This window comes from Trematomus bernacchii, unplaced genomic scaffold, assembly GCF_902827165.1.
Source record: "Trematomus bernacchii unplaced genomic scaffold, fTreBer1.1, whole genome shotgun sequence".
Taxonomy (NCBI): Eukaryota; Metazoa; Chordata; class Actinopteri; order Perciformes; family Nototheniidae; genus Trematomus; species Trematomus bernacchii.
Genome location: NW_022987513.1, coordinates 3188374 through 3207810, shown reverse-complemented (window position 1 = coordinate 3207810; position 19437 = coordinate 3188374). Strand labels below are relative to the sequence as shown.

Genomic DNA, 19437 nt, shown 5'->3' with positions numbered 1-19437 from the left:
CATCCGACCAGCCAAAACATCTCTGGCAGGCTGTTACTGGATGTGTTTTGCAGGAGGAGGTAGAGAGGACGATAGAAGCCATGTTATGCCAAATGGGATATACATGTAAAAAAAAGACGTGGTAAATGTTTCCCTTGCACACCTGTCCAGAAACAGTACAGCCTCATCAAAAACCTTTCTTACGTGTATTTCATTTTGTAAAAAGGCTCAAAAACTCTTAACAAAACATCCAAACAAAGCTTGTTAAAACCTCCGAGACGCAACACTGTGAAATTGCTACATATCATTTCAAACTGTGTAGTAGTAACATATCAACACCCCAAGACTCCTAACCGTACTATAGAATCTTTTTGGTATTCTAAATCTGTTTAGTGAACACATTCATATTTAAAAGAAAGAGTATAGATTTGAATGGTTTTGTTTCAATGTTGTAAATACCCAACTAGGCTTCAATAGGAGGCACTTTTCACACAAAAGGTACAACCACTGAGTTATTATGTAATTTCATACTTCATCTTCATATGACAACAAACATTTTATATACACTGTATGTGCACATATATACAGACCCAAGCATCAGAAGGGGGAAGACATTTGATTGACATGACTTTCAATGTGGTGGTAGGTGGCAGACGGGCTGGTTTGAGTGTTGCTGAAAAGTCTGTAAAACATGTCAATTCAATTAATATTTAAGATACATACACCAACACAGGATTGAGTCAGAAATGCCTTATAATCTATGAGCGTTTTGAAAATGACAGTGGGGATATTTGGAAGTGCTAAGTACCGAAAGAAATCCCCCAAAAAACTAAATCATTCTGATAAATCAATTTTTTAAGATTCATCAGACGCATGCTAAAGACAGTATTTTGCTTGCTTAGCCTCTTAAGCCCTGAGCCTGTTTTTCAGGTCTCAGGCTCGAAAATGACATTCCCAGAACAAATGACCATATCTTCCCTTCTAAAAGGGTTAAATTAATAATCTTTTTTCTCAAAGTAATGATAAACCTGTGAGTTGGATGTAGAAAAGTCAGAATCAATATAGATGTTTTTTATTTTAAAGAAAATTCAGATTTTACATAGTAAAAAACTGTAAATTATAGTGTCCGTCCAAAAATTATCTTTTACTTATAGTGAAAGCTACCCTTGGATGATGGGTTAGTAGACTAAAAGCTTTAGGAATCCAAAGTACAACATATAATAAGTATCCTGTATCAAGATTGATGCAAAACAAGTGAAATTTGACCTTTTTAGAGAGATTTAGCCAAAAAACCCCACTTCTGGGGTCATTTGGGTGGATTTGACCTATCTCTGGCCCCCCTTGCTCGATTTTGATGAATGAAATCTCTTTATAACCGCTAGAGGCAATGGAATCGAGGGGAAGTTATATACACACCAAAACGTTAACAAATAAGCAGTGAGAGTGACGCGTTACCAAAACCGGAAGCTGCATACACTCTGGTGGCTACCATTAGCAGCTAACTTTTCCGCTCCGATTTTTACATCAAAAATGGAATTATGGATTATAAATAATTTCTTCAAAGGCACAGGTACATTATCAACATATGGATCAACAGTTGTAGCCTTTTTTTTTCGTTTTAATGCCATTGAACACGTCTTTTTACCTAATTGACAGCTACGGTGAGACGATCTGCCGTAAAAGCTCCGTAAAGGTACGTGTTGTGATGTCTGTGTTTGCTTCCCCTGTCGCAAGTTCGGATCGCTCAGTGATGATACTATACCTAAATAATCAGTGGAGTCTCAGCTTTAATCGGCTATATTTTATTTGCAGCTACTATAAGTAATAAGGGTATTTTTATCTTGAATTGTGTGCCGCAGTGCGTTCGAATTTTTTCGCTCAGGGGTCATTTAGACGCTTCTTATGAGACTTGTGTTTTGTTTTGGTAAAAATGGTTCATATCTTCAGTTAGCTGAGATTCTTCCCGTTAATCTGGTGCTACACATTAATAGTTTCATAAATGTTAAGAAGCCCTGAGACATTATCTCAAAAACAAAACGGTGGGAGGGGTCCAATGGGGGGAACCGCCGTGCTTAAAGAGGTTAGAGGAGTAACAACTGTCATAATTGTCTTGCCCTATGACAAATATAACACATCTAGTGTACAATGTCATTCTTTCATTTGGACACAATCATTTCCCCTTTTCACAGTACTTCAGAATGTCCAGTAGTCTCTTCCCTTATGAGGAAATGTTTTTCCTTTCCGTCAGAGACCAGCTGTTCCAGGCATGGATCCAGAGGTTGGAGATGGAGATCATTCCAGCACTTCTTTGTTTGCATGAGTCTCAGTGATCTGAGGGCATTGGGGAAGCCCTGACCCCCTACGAATTCTGGAGAGGGAGATTTGGCATCTTGCCACATCAAGCAACACCAGGGGCGTGCGGAGGGGCTTACCCTTTGTTTTGTGCAAAATGGCTTCCTGAGGCTGCAGTTTGTAATAACAAAGACAGTGAGCCCTGTCTGTGCGATATGACACGGCTGCCTGCCTCATCAGACACCCCCTCCCCGGGGGCCGTAACAAATACAGTAGAGTAGCATACTGGAGAATTTTCTTACAAGAGCAATGAAGGGATAAAAAAGGAAGAAATACATTATTCCGTTTTGAGGGATTGAAGAGACAAATCCTTTTTCAGTTGACTTTCACCCTTGGACACAATGTTAGACATCATTCCAATGTTGAAACTGTGGAATTACCCATTTAAGAATTATTCTTATGGTTTTATGTTGTATTTCTACCTACACATTAGCCCTCAGTCAATTTAATGCAATAGTCAAGCAAAGCTAATTGAAGTTTCTAATGTCTGTAATTCCTAAAACCGTCTGTGTTTATGATTAGACCTATAAAAAATATGTTGTGCAGCAGGAAGAAGCTAATTGCATGGAAATTGTTGAATTAAATGTCGTGAAAAAGCCACTCAGGGTTTGCAGGTGTACTAATAAGAGAACAGAGGTGTAAAATATAAAGCACACATACTTCACTTCTTATAAGGGCACCACAGACAAGCTATATATAATAGCTATAAAAAAAAAGAAATATGATGGCCCTTATTCTGTGGGTCTATGTGACAAAAGTTCAGGATTGTGAGGGTCGTAACCTCCATGGAGCAGCCATGCAACCATCTTCCCTCCTGCACCTTCCTTAAATGAGAGGCAGCTTGAAAGTGTCCAGGCTCCATTACTGAGTTAATATTTCTGCTGCTATACTGTTTTAATGGCACATTAATCAGATTAATAGTAAGGAGGGGGAGCTTTCCTGTCAATCTCTCTAAGAACACAGAAGAGCAAAAAGAAGCCTCAGGGTGAACCATCAAAGCACTGATAAATCTGATTAAACCTCAAATGTAAGACAGAAAGGAAACGTTTATTTTTTCACAAAATAAGAAGGATAAAGAATGATTAAGATGTTGATGCTGGTGGAAGTGGAAGGAGCTATTGCTAATAGTTACGACAAACTAGTGTATCCTTCTTCTATAAATATATTCACCCGTGTTTGTTCACCAAAAAGAAAAAGCATTAATTAAATGTATTATGTCGACAGATTTCACATAGCTGCATTAGGTTAGTTGAAAGCAATAATATTAGGTTTAAATAATAAATATTAGGTTTAACTTAATATTATTGGTTTTACTAACCTGATACAGTTCTGTGAAATTTGTTGACATAATACATTCAATTTCAGTCAGCATTTGAGTTTTTTCAGTGTTTCAGGGAATATAATGCTCCTAAAACCCGATGAATGCAACACTAGCCCTGTTTAAATGGGTCATTACATTAAACTATGTCTCATAATACGCATCCCACAGCTCCGCGGTGAGCGTACTGTACGCCCTGGGGCCGCCGACACAGAGAGGGAGGTCTAATGGTCTGCAGTATTAGTGGCTTAATTGCCATATCCTGGTCTCCATTGGATTGCGAGCAGGGCGTTTTAGTTTAATTGTGAACCATCCTGTCCTGTAACCCCCCCCCCCCCCCCCCCCCCCCCCTCCATTCACACCAAGCTGCCCGGCCCACCAGAAGTGCATGGTGGGAGTATTTAGTGTTGGAGATGGTCTTCATGATGCACTTGAGGAAGCTGACCCCCTTTGGACAAGGATGTTGGTAATATACTGCCACCTACTGTCACAATAAAAAAACTAAACCTTGTATTATAAAAACGAAGCAATGGATTCCCAATCCCAACGCTCACCCTAACCCTAACCCTAACCCTCCAAACGCTCACCCTAACCCTAACCCTAACCCTCCAAACGCTCACCCTAACCCTAACCCTAACCCTCCCAACGCTCACCCTAACCCTAACCCTAAACCACACTGAAAAATCTGGAACAGTTGACTTCGAATAAATATATGATGTCAACAGATTCCACATAACTGTATTAGGTTATTTGAAAGCAATAATATTAATATTTTTTATTTGTATTACAATATAATATTAAAGGTAGGGTAGGTAAGTTTGAGAAACCAGCTCGATATCGCTAGAATTTGAAAATACACAACCGGAGAAAATCTGCCACTTCCTTAGAGAGCCCCTCCTCCAACACACACGAACGCGCACATGACCAATGAGGGCACGAGATAAGTTTGTGCCCCGATGGAAGGCTGACAGGCAGGTAGGCCATCCAGTTATTTTAGCCGGGCCGGCTAAAATGATTGGTCGTGCTTTTTACAGTATTACGGCTTCCACATATGGATTTTTTGTCAAAGCACTTAAGATATTCATTGCTATCGGGATGTTAAGAGCATTCCATGGAATATAACAAAAAGTGTATCTCGAGCCGGTTTCTCAAACTTACCTACCCTACCTTTAACTTAATATTATTGGTTCCAACTAACTTAATACAGTGATGTGAAATCTGTTGACATAATACATTTAATAAAGTCAACGGTTCAGTTTTTTCAGTATGGCGCTAATAAAAGTAATTTTTAACATTTGTCAGTGTTTCATTTTTATCTACTTTTTTAGGAATTTTACTTTCCAATGGTTCCTGTTATTAAAACTATTCACTTTACAACAAATATTCACAACATCATAGGTTGTTTTCTTTAGGACTACATTAGAAGCTATTTGTTGTTCACTGTATTTGATATTTCAGATTTTATACATCATTATTACCTGGTCTTACCCATTTCAAAAGTAAAGTGTTGTGATATCTGTTCTTTTATCGACACATTTTAAACAAAAAGTTGTAATTTTGTATTCCTTATACTAGAACTGAATCAGATCCAGCCTTCATTAAATGGTTTGCAATTTGAATCTCAAACAACACACATAAAAAGGGTGTAAACTACATCAGCTAAACCTTGATGCAATCATTGTTTTATTTGTTATCATACCCCTTCTCAATTGCATTCTTCCTCTCTGTGATAGCAAACATTGAGTCAGTGTGTTGGTGATTAACATGTGAACAAAGAGAGCAGGCTGACACATGAGCAGATCCTCACTTGTGGTCCCTTTTCCTCAACCTTCACTGACTGCACGGGGAAATTTACATTTTAATGGCTCAGGCTGCTTGGTGCCCCCTGCCTCAGAGTGAAAGCTCAGCTGAAAGCGCGGGTGACTGCTCCCAGAGACAGACCAGCTCCACACAAACACAAAAGCTGCAGAAACGAAAAGCTGGACTTGGTTGTAAACGATTTTGGCTGAACCTCATAGAATAAATCGTTGTATCAGATATAAAATAGCAGAATGCATTTCTAACCCTAACCCTAGCCCAAACAGGAAGCCTGTCTTTGCTAAAGAAAAGGTTGGCAGGTTGTCATTGTGACCTGTACTGCCATAAATAAGGTAGGATGTGGATTATCACTTCTCTACGTAACTATGACCTGCACTGTGTACCATTCTTAGAGATTTTAACTTTATCCAGTTAAGATCTCTAACAGGCAGTCTTTAATAACATGGCAGTAATTCATAATTGTGCTCATGATCCTGCATCTAAAGCAAGATGTATAGAAAATATATATAAACATGTGATCCTATTCAAATCCAAAGGGGTTTTCTTTTAAATCTATAGACATCTTCTTGTGTCCCGCTACTGTGGATCTATGTAAACTATAAACTCTGTCAACTTGGTGCAGTTATATCCATTTTTTTGGTCAAATTAAACAAATTATTTTGTATTCTTTCATATTTAAAGGAAAATAAGGAGCTGCTGTTTCTCCTATGGGGCCCTGTTCTATTGTCTCAAAGTGTCTGGAGTCTCAACAGCATAAAACGTTTAAAATAGACTAACTTCAGTACAGTCTAAATGTGTTTGCCCAAACCATTTATGTTCCTTTCTTTTTGGTCCATGTCTCATTTAACTTTCAATTCTTTGTTTTTGTGAATTGGGTAAAAAAAGTCAAGGGTTAGGGTTAAGGTCAGGCTTCTAAAAGTCTAAGGAGCGAATATAAATTCTGAAAAAATGTCAGGACTACAAAAATAAATAGAAAATGAGTATTGTATACATTGTAAATTGAATGAGTAAGACAGTAGAAACATAACAAAGGCATGATAAATAATCTGTACCTTATTCCTTACCTTGTCCTTCTTGTTATCATGCTGCCATCTAGGGGTAAATAGCTGTGTTGCAATGTGTGTGTGGTGCATCCTACCATATTAAAATGCAGTCTACAATAACATGGCAGCAGTTAATAAATGTGCTCATGACCCTGCGTCTAAAGCCAGATGTATAGAAAATGGTATGTCAAACAAATATCTGGCAGATGATTAATCATTATCTCCACTTTTTACATTCAGGTTTATTAATGACTGAGGTAAAGCTTGTTATAATCTGCCGAAAGTGTTAACCAATGAATAACACTCATAATTAACTCAATGAGTCCATGACAATATTTTAAACAACAATTTATTGTATTATTAATCAGAGTATTATATATATTTGAAGGTAATCTGGTTCCTGGGTGTGGTTGCACCAGCTGTGATGCTGAAAGAAAGCTGTGATGCTGAAAGAAATACTTTTTAACGACAGTAAAGACCCTGTTACATGGGGATCTATTTTGTGCACTGTACTTTATAGGTTGCAATGCAGGATTTAATCTGATGTTGCCTTGATCAGTAAGCCCGTCATTACTTTATGTTATCCCAACATTTGCATTTATCTCCATAAATGCTGAGATGCAACCACATTTTGGAACACACACAAACGGACAAATTGCTACTTATCCTTTTAGGCAGACTTTACAGTTTGACATAAAACAAAGTAATGCATAGCTGATGTGAGAAATCCTCTGAGGCTGTCTGCAGTTGGAACAACACATCAGCTCGTATAGGGAAATATCCAGCATCATTTCACCTTGTTTCTAGAAGTGACACTGCATGATGGAAAGGACCAAGCATAACGTGGAGTGCTAAGAATGTCAGGCCCACAAAATAACAGTTAAACAAAAAATATCAATTTTTTTACAAACATTTTCACACGTGATTTTCAGGTTATAGTCAGTCGTGAGGCACTCGTATTGGACAGGCAGTTTATTTACAAATAGCAGACCCATACACACGAAGAAAAGAAAGTAATGATGGCAAATTTCCAAAGAATTTGGATAATTGGATATTGGTTTCCAACAGATCTCAACAATCAACGCATCGTTTCCCCTCAGTCTCTAATTGTTACTGCATTAGGGCGTGAAAAAGTAATCAAAAAACATACAATCACCAACGGTCGTCACCTTTGTACTTATAAAAATATCACCATGGTGTTTCACAGATTCACAGATTAGACCGTGGACAGAGAGACATATTTACAGTAATACACACGAAAGGGGAAACATGGAAATAAATCATTTTGGAACAAAAAGGTTGGCGGACAAAATATGAGCAGTGCAGAGGGGGTCCCAAAAGGCAAAGCTTGAGCAATTCTTTCTTCAAGGTCTCTAAATGGACACCTTTATTCTTTTTCATTTTCCCTGTAAAGACCAGACAAATTAACAAGTTAAAAAGGAGACAGAGTTATATAGTTGTACACATTGTGATTAACATATCAAAACAAACCTATATTCTCTATTTTCAATCATGTCATTCTTATTTGACATACATGTGACTTGTGTGAGTGTAGATAGAAACACAACTCTGAAGTGCTGGCAATTTAAAATTAAATAAATAATGTTCTTACACATTTAATGAACTTAAATTATAAAACATACACAAAAAATGAACTTGACAAAAACAGAAATTATGATATTGTTACAAGATATATTGCGCGACCTGTTACACATCAGGATATATCTGATCCTGTTTTGACTATACTTTTTGCCAATTATAGCTTATTTTCTCTAAATTTGTATGTCTGTTACGATTTTATTTTATCAGTTTAATAAACAAGATAATTACAAAACATATACCGTAAAGTAAAGTGATGCTTTATACTTTTAAGTAGCGTGCACCATTCAATATTGTGCGTGACCATGGTTCCCATTTATTCAATTTAATTCTATGTTAAATGTCTCATCTGTTTGGAAGTATCTCATGCGGACAAGTTTTACATGTTCTTTTTAGTGTTTTATTTATGTAACCTTTATATAGGGAATAACCTTTGACAAAGGTCTCAATTTGGATGGATCCAGGTTAAATGTTATACATACAATATTTTAACAATTTCAAAACGTATTATATCTAGAAAGCCAATGTTTCTATGGATGGTTCTTCAGAGCAAAGAATTCAAGACATTTGGATATTTTTTAAAAAGTTCATAGTGCACAATTTATCATTTTCATAATAAAGAAAAAAAACTGTGAATGCGGTATATGGACTGAAACCGTTGTATCTCTACACATGTGAAGTAGATGCCACAATTACACATATACAATTGTTATTGTTTCAAGATAACACAACATTATCTTTATTGAAATGTAGAATGACAGAGATGCAATGGGGGGAAAAAGTGGGGGAAATAACATTTAAAAAAAGTCAGATATATAATGTTAGAGTTTTCATTATTGTCTGAGTTATTAAACCCTTCAAATCTTTTATCCATTAGTTTTGGTATAAAAAACTGTTATTTTATTTAAAGGTCCCATGTCATGGCCATTTCTACTGATCATAATTCCATTGTTGAGGTCTACTACAATAGATTTATATTGTGCAATTTTCCAAAATCACATTGGTTTCTCATACAGCATCTCTGTATAGTATGTGTATTCACTCTCTGTCTTAAACGGCTTGTTGGAGCTCCTGCCCCCCCCCTCCCTATGAGCCCAGTGGCCGTCTGCGAGACAGCGAGACACAGCGAAACCCAGCCCAAACACACACCCGCAGCCTGGCTGGGAGTTTGTGTGTGTGCTCACACACCGACTCACAGCCTCGCCGCGTCCCGCCGTCTCAGGGAGGAGAAATCGGCGGAGCTGCAGCTGAGAAAATATTGAGTGTGTGTGTGTGAGGAAGTCTGTGGATTGGTCCATTTGGACCAATCCACGGACTTAACGTAATGGCTCTGCGGACGTAACGTAACGGCTCCACGGATTGGTCCATTTGGACCAATGGGTCCATTTGGGTATGGGCACGTCACTGTACCCAGGAAGAAAAAGAGAAATCTCCAACGAGGCGTTCTGGGGCAGCATAAACAGGTATTTTCTGTGTTAGAGTTTTACTTGCTACAGGGTGTACTTTGAGGGTTTGGGACTTTGCAGACCGTTTACATGCAGAAAAACCTTCATAACACACAAGGGGACGGGTAATAACCGGCAAAGCATGACATGGGACCTTTAACAAGAGGCCACCTGTCTCCGACTGCATTCAATTCTTACCAAGAGAAAATGTGTAAATAACAGAGTGATTGGTTGATTTAGTGTACAAATGCCATTTGAAGCTCTGCTGTAAAACCACATCAGAATGTGTGGCAGGTTACTAAAGGTATTACAAACGACATGATGGAAGGGGTGGATGACAGTGAGTGAGATGAGCTTTTAACATCAGAAGATCTCACCTCAAAGTTCTTCAGCAGTACGGCCAAAGTGAACAAACTGGGTTTAGTATCTAGAATGAGACTGCCAGTGCTGAAGGAGCGTGGGAAAAACACAAGAGGACGCAATTGAGACCGCATATAAAAACAATAACAAAACGAAAGATAACTTACATCCATATATTCACTTTTCCCATAATGTAGTACTTATAATAACCAAAAGTAATACAATAATTAATCAAAAAGTAATACAATAATTCATTAAACATATGATAATAGTAACACATTTTAACGTTCTTGTTTTTAAAAGAAAAAAGAAAAGAAATCATGTGTGCAGACTAACAAATGTACACACCTTTACAGCATGCAACATAAAACACTTTATATGACAGGGGTAGGATATGAAATGTGAATGATGCACTGCAACTTTACTATGTGGATGAAATATGGAAATCCAAGATGCAAAACAACAGAATGAGGTGACAAACGTTTTTACTGATGATGACAGGCGAGGTGGAGGGCGCTCTCTGCTGGTGAACCATGAGATGAGGACACGATGAGAGCCAGATGGGACAGGATCAGGACAGCACACTGGTGTTCTGTGAATCCACGTCTTGCATGCTCATGACATCTGTACTTACTCCGCTCTCATACACAGGGTTGTCGAAAGCTGACTCTTCGGTCATGTTGTTGTACGGCGGCAGGGATGTCGGCATTCTGATGGTCTTCCCTTGGATCCTGAGTAAAGAGTAAAGAGTAGAGAAGCAGGAACATCCTGTAAGAGCCCGGAAGGATTGACAATGAAATACATGTAGTTAAAAGTTGCGACTTACTTTGCAAAGTAGACATAAATCCCGAGAACAACCACCAGGATGATTGCAGTCGGGATAAAAACTGCAAGGGCAATATTGGTTCCATCCATGCTGTAATCCATATTTACAACTAGAAAGAGGGGGGGGAAGACAATAATAGGTATTATATCATCTGTGAAATACGCACAAAACAAACATAATTATACTGCAATTTTGTATACGTGACTCACCATCTAGCCTGCGTTCATTCACAAATTCGGTTGAGGCTGCAACAAAGACACAAATGCAGTTTTTTCCCGTATTTGCACCAAAATCACAGTGCATATGTTAATATACAGTAACATGAAGAAATCTGTCCTTGCATTCACAAACAACCACAAAAAAAGTTGTATAGTAATATTTTTCCCCAAATGAGACAGTTGTTAAATAATTGAACATTTGCTACCATGTGAGTTAGGACTGTCTGTTCTTTTACAAATATAATTCACTATATTGATATATTGTGATATGTAAAGAAAATGTGAAAAAAAAAAGCCTACTGTAAGTGATGTTATCAGTAAAATTAACCTTTAAGTTGTTTATTCTTTGTTTTGTGTCTATTTTATGGAAAATGAATCACTCTGCAAATTGTATGTGTGGCGTTTGGGGGTGGAAGCCAGAAACAGACGACAATAATTGAAGAGGTGTTGGGTTCTTTTTTACACATGTATTATTAACAAGATGTCGTTTTTTTTACATCGCAGTTATCTTCAATAAGTGAGTGCAGGGTTTACCTCTGCAGGCAGGGGGGGTGCTGTTCCACTGTGACGGGTGTCCGGGGATGCAGTAGATGGAGCCGTGGCCCTGCAGCTCGTAGCCCGAGTGGCAGGAGAAGCTCAGCGTCTCTCCTGCTTGGTAGAAGGCCTTCTCAGAGCTCTGCTCACTGGTGGAGGCGGCGCCGGGGTTCCTGCACGGCTCGTACTTCTCAGCTGAGAGGACGAAAGGTCATGTTGTAAAAACATTGTTATGCACCTTTTTCAACAGTACAAACACTGACGAAATCAACCGAGACATAGAAGTGCAAGATAGACCTTTAGTTTGTACTCTACGCATGTCGGAATACTTTTGTGCTTTTTCTTTTTTTGTCTTTAAAAATTGTATCAGTAATCAAAACCTGGTTATACAGTTGAACGGCTTTAGTCTTCCACCGACTGGTGAGAGGGTGGGGGGCTGTGGGTCAGTAGGCATCTGACCCCCCCCAGGACATAGTGCGCTTATGTTTTCCCATGCGCCTTAGGGACCCGGGAAACGTAGTATGCTGTAAACCCCATACAGGATTGGATGACGCTCTTCGCCTTCCTCACTATTTTCCATGCACACTCTACACGAGGTAAGCGTGTGTGAGTGTGGGGACCAGAAGCCGGTCAGGGGCAGTGTGATGGGTCGATGTTGTGGAACGACAGGGCGTTTATCCATCAGGGCTCCACCCACTGTACCCATAGAGTCCAGTAGAGGGCGGAGCCTGTGTGAAATATAACGGTGGGTTACATATTGTAACCCTGGTTATATAAGCACAGGCGGAGCCCTCTACCTAGGGGCCCTGTCTTTCCTATGCCGCTCGCTGAAGAGGGTGTAGGATAACAGGATCAGGAGGCGTGGCCGCCTTATATACTGTGTGCCTGCGCGCGCATTCAGGTAGGCTCACCCTGATTGGCCGGCTACGTTTATGCAACTCAGTATGTGAATGCTCGCATGGTTAAGGGTAGTACCCATAGAGTCCAGTAGAGGGCTCCGCATGTGCTTATATAACCAGGGTTACAATATGTAACCCACCGTTATGTAGTTTAAAGTAGCATTAAATGGAAATACTCAACTAAAGTACTTCAAAATTGCACTTGCAGTACTTAAATGTATGTACTAACTGCCTTTTCCAATAGTAAATTGTTTAAATCATGTATTCAAAGCCTGAAATAAGCTGTGTGTTGAGTTATCTTGTGTCCATGTGTGTGTTCTGACTCATGGCTTACGGGTGCACTTGGGCAGCCTCTCGTTCCACTTGGGTGTGGCTGAGTCTCGGTTGTAGCAGGTGAGCAGGCTGCTGCCGGACAGGATGTAGCCTTTATTACAGACGAACTGCACTGTTGATCCAACGATGAAACGGTTCCCTGCGATCACCTTATGACTGTGCTCCACATTCCCTGGGTCCTGACACGTCAAAACTGGTGCAGCACAAACACAAAATAAATAGATTATTAGTTGGCAGTTGTAGTAAAATAGAAAACATTTGTACTTTATGCCCACAAGATAAAAAAGAGTAAACTGTTTCTTTTGCACTCTAATAACATTGTTATTCTCAAGACTGACAGTTACAAAAATGAACAAAATGTAGGGATTGTTTTTTAATTTATATTCAACAAATGTTTCCCTGTCAAAACCTACATTACCCACAAGTATACTAAACCACAGACACTTTGCTTGGAGATGTATAAGTAATGTTTGTAGCAGTGGTGTAAAGTAAGTAAGTATTTACTCTAAGTAAGTATAGTACAATTTTGAGGTACTTGTACTTTACTTGAGTATTTCCATGTTATGCTTCTTTGTACTTCTACTCCACTACAATTCAGAGGTAAATGGTGTACTTTTACTCCACTACAATTATTTAATATCTTTAGTTACTTTACAGATTTGGATTAATGATGTGAAATGTAATCAACACTTAAAGGAGAGGTGTCATGGCCATTTCCACTGATCATAATTCCATTGTTGAGGTCTACTAAAATAGATTTATACTGTACATTTTTCCAAACTCACATTGGTTTCTCATACAGCATCTCTGTAAACTACTTGTATTCACTGAATTTCACTCTCTGCCTTAAACGGCTCGTTGTAGCTCCAATAGCTCCAGCCCCCACCCTCCCTGTGAGCACAGTGTGCTCTGATTGGTCGGGACGTTGTGAATCGCGCTGAGCTCCGTGGAGGTGTTGTTTCCTTGTTTAGGATACATAGCGAAACACAGCCAAACTCATCCTGAGCACACACAAAGTCACATCCGAAGTAAAAACAATAAGTGTGGCTTGATATTGAGTAAGAAAAAGGTTGATAAACGCTGTGAGAATGGGTCTGCAGAGAGAATTACGCCGCGATCCCAACTGTCTGTTATCAGCCTGCAGCCAGGGAGGAGAAATCAGCTGAGCTGCCTGCTCCCTGCACACAGATGTGTGTGTGAGGAAGTCCGTGGATTGGTCAATTTGGACCAATCAGCGGGGGCTTAACGTAACGGCTCCGCGGACGTAACGTAACGGCTCCACGGATTGGTCTATTTCGTTCCGGGTACGGGTTGACATCATGCCGTCCCGGAAGAATCAAATGGACAATGACGTATCTCCAACGAGGCGTTTTGGGGAGGTATTTTCTGTGTTAGAGTTTTACTCGCGACAGGGTGTACTTTGAGGGTTTAGACTCTGCACACCGTTTACATGCATAAAAACCTTCATAACACACAAGGGGACGGGTAATAACCGGAAAAGCATGACACCTCTCCTTTAAATCAGACTTTAGTTACACCTGGAGTAAATTCACAAGCTACCCTGCAGTATACAAAGTCATTCAAACTAGCTGTAACCTTACCAGCTTTGTTGATGATCAATAATTATAAAACATATCATATATATTATTCTGAAATGGACCATCTGCAGAAAAAGTACTTTTACTGTTGGTACTTTAAGTAAATGTTGATGCTTATACTTTTGTACTTTTACTTGATTAACATTTTGAATGCAGGACTTTGACTTGTAACAGAGTATTCCTACACTCTGGTACTTCTATTTTTACTCATGTACAATATCTAAGTGCTTCTCCCACCTCTGGTTAGTAGCAGCTAATATAGCATCTAAACATTGGATACAATATGAAATGGGGAGTGGGCAAGCAGCAACCTTGGGTGTGAAAAACCTGAATTATTTCTAATGACCAGCAGGGGGTGCATCGCTGGTTGGAAAATAAGTCTGATTGTATAGAGGTCAATGAGAAAATAATGCTACTTTTTACTTGATTTATTACCTCAGTACACATGTTCCTATTAAGCTCCAAGAATATCTGCTTATAGCAAAAAGACTATAGGAAAGATTATAGGGGTTTAAAAATGGTTGCCAGGTGCCAACATTGTCCTAAACCAAAGAGACTAGTAAAGTAAATAGTTCAAATCTGTCATGGCTACTGGTATGAAAGGGATACTCCGGACAATGTGTGCAGACCAGATTATCAGGATATTTTTATCCGAATTCATCTGAGAAAAAGACTTATGATAACCAAACCAAAGGATTCTGGTGTTGTTTTACCCTCACTACTCTCCCAATGTGAACAAATGGAGAACAGTTTACCTTCCTGACATTTGGGCACATCTCCACTCCACGTGAGGTCCCACTGGCACATGAGGATCTCCGAGCCTACCAGCTCAAACCCAGGGTAGCACTGGTAGGTGATGACGGTGCCGTGGATGAGGTCAGGGTGGGACGTGCTCTTCCAGCCGTTGGTGATCTCCGGCAGCTCGGAGCAGGTGTCGTTCCTCGCCACCTCTGTGGATGTTGTAGTAGATGTCAGAGGTGGGAAGTAGTGGAGTACAAAAACGTTGTTACTGTACTTAAGTACATTTTTCTGGTACCAGTACTTTACGGTCGGCTGACTCTGTTGACTCCTTTAAAACTCATTTAAAGACATTCCTGTTTTGGGCAGGCGTTTGGGTAACCGGTGTGCTTGATTTTATTCTATATTATTATTTACTATGTTTTCATTGTGTTTTATTGTGTTTTTATTGTGTTTTTATTGTGTTTTGGTGCTTTTATGACTTCTTAACACGTGGCTTGTGTGGCCATTATCATTGTGCGATTCCTATGATGATGTTTTATTGTTTTGTCAAGCACTTTGTGACTTTGTCTGTGAAAAGCGCTTTATAAATAAACTGTACTTACTTACTTTACTCCACTACTTATTTTTCTGACGACTTTTTACTTTTACTTCTTACATTTTTAACACAAATACCTGTACTTTCTACTTCTTACATTTTTCTAAACAGGTTTGTTACTTTAGTTTTAATCTGTGTTTGGTGGCGTGATCATTATTATTTAGAGTCATTGTGTGCCTATTGATTTGAACACGATCCGTGTATCCATCATTTCCTGGTCTTCTCTAAAGAAGAGGGACCAATGAAAACGTTGTCATTTTGCCGTTGTTCAGCATGGAAACATTCATTAGCTAACAATGACATTATTGTTCTATTAATATAAAGGGAGGTCAGGTACTCTTTAAAACAGTTGGTAGTTATGGGTACTTTTTACTTACATTTCGAAGGCCATACTTCTTTACTTTTACTTGAGAAAATAAGTTTAGTCAGTGCTTTTACTTTTACCAGAGTATTTTTAAACACGAGTATCTGTACTTCTACTTGAGTAAAGTATGTGGGTACTTTTGCCATCTCTGGTAGATGTGTTGGTAGAAAAGATGCAAGAAAGAGTGGGAAATAGCTGATTACAGACATCTTTATGCAGACACAATGAGAAAAAAAACAATGGTACTGGGAACATTTCTTTATGTATTCTTATTTCTTTAGTAAAGGGACAGCTATTGAAGTTCCTTCGTGGAAATCCTAGCATTGATATACAAGAATGTCCTCTGCAGGGGAAGGGAATATAAATGTGAGACTGTCTGTGTGCACTATAAAGCAGCAGATGGGGAGGACAATGTAAATAGGGGCTTGTGATGTGTGCTTGGAGGAACACAGCATGTGGTTTGGCAGCAGTCAATCTGCGCCTCCCTAACTGCCGCATGCTGGGCTTAGAAAACAAGGCATAGCAAAACCAGCTGATGTTGAAGTGTGCCCTATTATTTTCTTTCTGTGTTTGTTGTTGTCTCATCCTGTGCACCTTGGATAAGCCAGAAGACATCGGCAAATCAAAAGAAACACAGGAAAGAAAAAGGAACAAATCAAGAAAATGTTATAATTTGTTACCTGCTGGGTAAGGAGAATTTCACATTTCACGCTTATTAGTACAATTTTTGTTGGTTTCTAGTGTCTCTTCTAATGGGAATTGTACAGTTAATGTCTATCATCATTTAATTGTAAGTTTAACTGCTTCGTACTTCATTAAACTGGAACAAAGAATCTAGTTATTTTCTCAAAATAAATCCCAATTTGATCAAATATAAAGAAGAACTGTTCTTACCAAAGAAGTGGACCACAAAGCCGTTGTTGTAGCCATAGATGTTGGTGGCAGGGTCAGACTGAAATTGAATGGTGACATCCGCCATGGAGGTATAGAGCTTGAAGTGTGGCTTTGTACCACTGTATTGTCCCAGGATGTTGGCTGTCAGGTCGTCTCCATCATAGAAGGTCAGCAGGTCATTCTTACCAATATGGAGACTGCAACAGACATAAGAAACTGGTTAAAAAAATATTTCATGATCACAATGTATTCCTAAGTCCTTAATTCACATGTATTGCTTAGGTCTTTAACTTGTACAGTGATAGTTCGTTATAGCCCTAGTGATGTTGAGACTGTATTGATGTGTATCTGATTAAGGATTATATTTTTACATTATAAGTGACCCAAATAAGAACTAATAAATTCCAATTCGATGTGATCTGTGCTGATTTGTGCCAATAATATGAATGAAGCTATTGAAAAAAACAAGACTTCTAAAGATATTCATATAACGTGGAAAAAAACACCTAAATCCAATGAAATGAAATGTGCCTTACATGTCCAGCGTAGTGCTAAAATACTGTATTGATTTGGAGCCACTTAGTCATATAACATTGAAGCTATTGAAAAAAACCAAGACTTTTGGGTAGAGCTTTAACAGTTAGGTGACTGGTTACCATCTCGGTGTTGAAAGCAAAAGCTGACACAGCGTTGTCAGCAGGACTTGGGAAATATTAATTCAGTTTATATTGGATGAATCTGATGTGAAGTAAACACTAAATAATTAATTATGTGTTGCTCTTCCCCCCCCCCCCCCCCCCCCCCCACACAGGTCTCATGAATATGTGCCAAAGTGTAAATCTGCAATAATATTATCTTTTAATAATGGCACAATGCTAGCACTGCTTTTGAATTTATGAATCACCTCCCACCTGCACAAACTCTCCATTTCTATTTGCTGTATGTGTATAACTCAACAATAAAACTATTTTCAGTAAAGCAGTATTCTTTAAAAATGGTAACTAACCCCCAATTTTATCTCTTTACAATTTGCAAAATCTGGATTAACACAAATTCAAAGTGATTATGCCTGAAAATCACATTTCCCGCTCTTCTCTCAGCTAGTACTGATCAGAAGCTTATTTACAAATGCTGTCTCCATAACTCTTTGTCATTGATAAACTTTAAAGGTCCTATCCTGTTATTTTTAGGCAATAGTATAGGTCTCAGATATATAAAAATATATAAAAAAACATGTCTATGAAGTGTTTTGCTCAAAATACCAAACAGATCACCCATTCTAGCCATGCCTCATATCCCTCTATTTCACTTCCTGTTTCAAAAGTGCTGATTTTATGTATAAAGCTTTAAAAAATAAATAAATTGATAAACAAGAGGGGCGGAGCTTATGCGGGAGATTCTACCGGCAGATACTGCGGTGATGAAACGCCATATCATGGATTATCAAGGATTATTTCTGAAACAGTATGGAGCTCAAAGGCTTTCTCTCTTGCCGGTTATACCACAAGGTGAGTTCCTTTTTATTTCCTGCTTCTTCACACACATGCTCTCTCCAGTACAGCTTAGCTCTGAGTGTTAGCGATGCTACGGAGCCCTGGAGGGTTCATAGAGAGAAAATCAAATAAAACGAGGCCACGTTTTATTAATTCGTGCGCACGAGATGTAATTCGTGGCCTCAATTTAAATAAAACGAGGCCACGCTTTATTGAATTGTGCGCACGATATACTTTCTCGTTCGCACGACATAGTTTCTCGTTCGCACGAGATACTTTCTCGTTCGCACGAGATACTTTCTCGTTCGCACGAGAAAGTTACCGGTGCGCCAAGTAGGAAGTGGAGCGCACAGGAGACAACCGTTTCATTGCAAACTGTTATGTTTATGTCGGGAAATGGCAGTGCATACATTATTTTAGATATATTTCAAACTCGGACTTCATTTTAGGGACATTTCGGCCAGAGGTGTAGAGCTATTTGTTTAACCTCTTAAGCCCTGAGCCTGTTTTTCAGGTCTCAGGCTCGAAAATGACATTCCCAGAACAAATGACCATATCTTCCCTTCTAAAAGGGTTAAATTAATCATATTTTTTCTCAAAGTAATGATAAACCTGTGAGTTGGATTTAGAAAAGTCAGAATCAATATAGATGTTTTTTATTTTAAAGAAAATTCAGATTTTACATAGTAAAAAACTGTAAATTATAGTGTCTGTCCAAAAATTCTTTTTTACTTATAGTGAAAACTACCCTTGGATGATGGGTTAGTAGACTAAAAGCTTTAGGAATCCAAAGTACAACATATAATAAGTACCCTGTATCAAGATTGATGCAAAACAAGTGAAATTTGACCTTTTTAGAGAGATTTACGGAGCGTCTACACAGCAGCGTTAAAAAAATCTTGGAGGTGGGCGTATCTGAAGCTTGAGGATTTTTTGCGAGCAAGGCACGAACAACCAATCACATGAATCTCCCGCCCGCGACATACAAGCAAAAAAGCCCGAAGTAAACTGGATATAAACTCCCCAAA

General features: G+C 38.8%; 1 protein-coding gene across 2 annotated transcripts in view; it reads right to left on the bottom strand.

Annotated features, from left to right (window-relative positions):
• Positions 1 to 6842: 6842 nt before the first annotated feature.
• The window catches only part of LOC117499866 (seizure protein 6-like), a 119566-nt gene continuing 106971 nt past the window's right edge, over positions 6843 to 19437 (bottom strand). The window contains exons 10-18 of one of the 2 annotated variants that reach the window (XM_034152531.1): positions 16917 to 17113; positions 15078 to 15272; positions 12726 to 12917; positions 11493 to 11687; positions 10950 to 10985; positions 10741 to 10849; positions 10549 to 10645; positions 9932 to 10001; positions 6843 to 7916 (exon numbers count right to left, since the gene is read on the bottom strand). In XM_034152531.1, the coding sequence (XP_034008422.1) occupies positions 9975 to 10001; positions 10549 to 10645; positions 10741 to 10849; positions 10950 to 10985; positions 11493 to 11687; positions 12726 to 12917; positions 15078 to 15272; positions 16917 to 17113 (1048 nt within the window). In that variant the 3' untranslated portion in view covers positions 6843 to 7916; positions 9932 to 9974. Of the gene's footprint in view, positions 7917 to 9931; positions 10002 to 10485; positions 10646 to 10740; positions 10850 to 10949; positions 10986 to 11492; positions 11688 to 12725; positions 12918 to 15077; positions 15273 to 16916; positions 17114 to 19437 lie in introns of those variants that run through there. The other variant, XM_034152522.1, reaches the window with a different exon arrangement.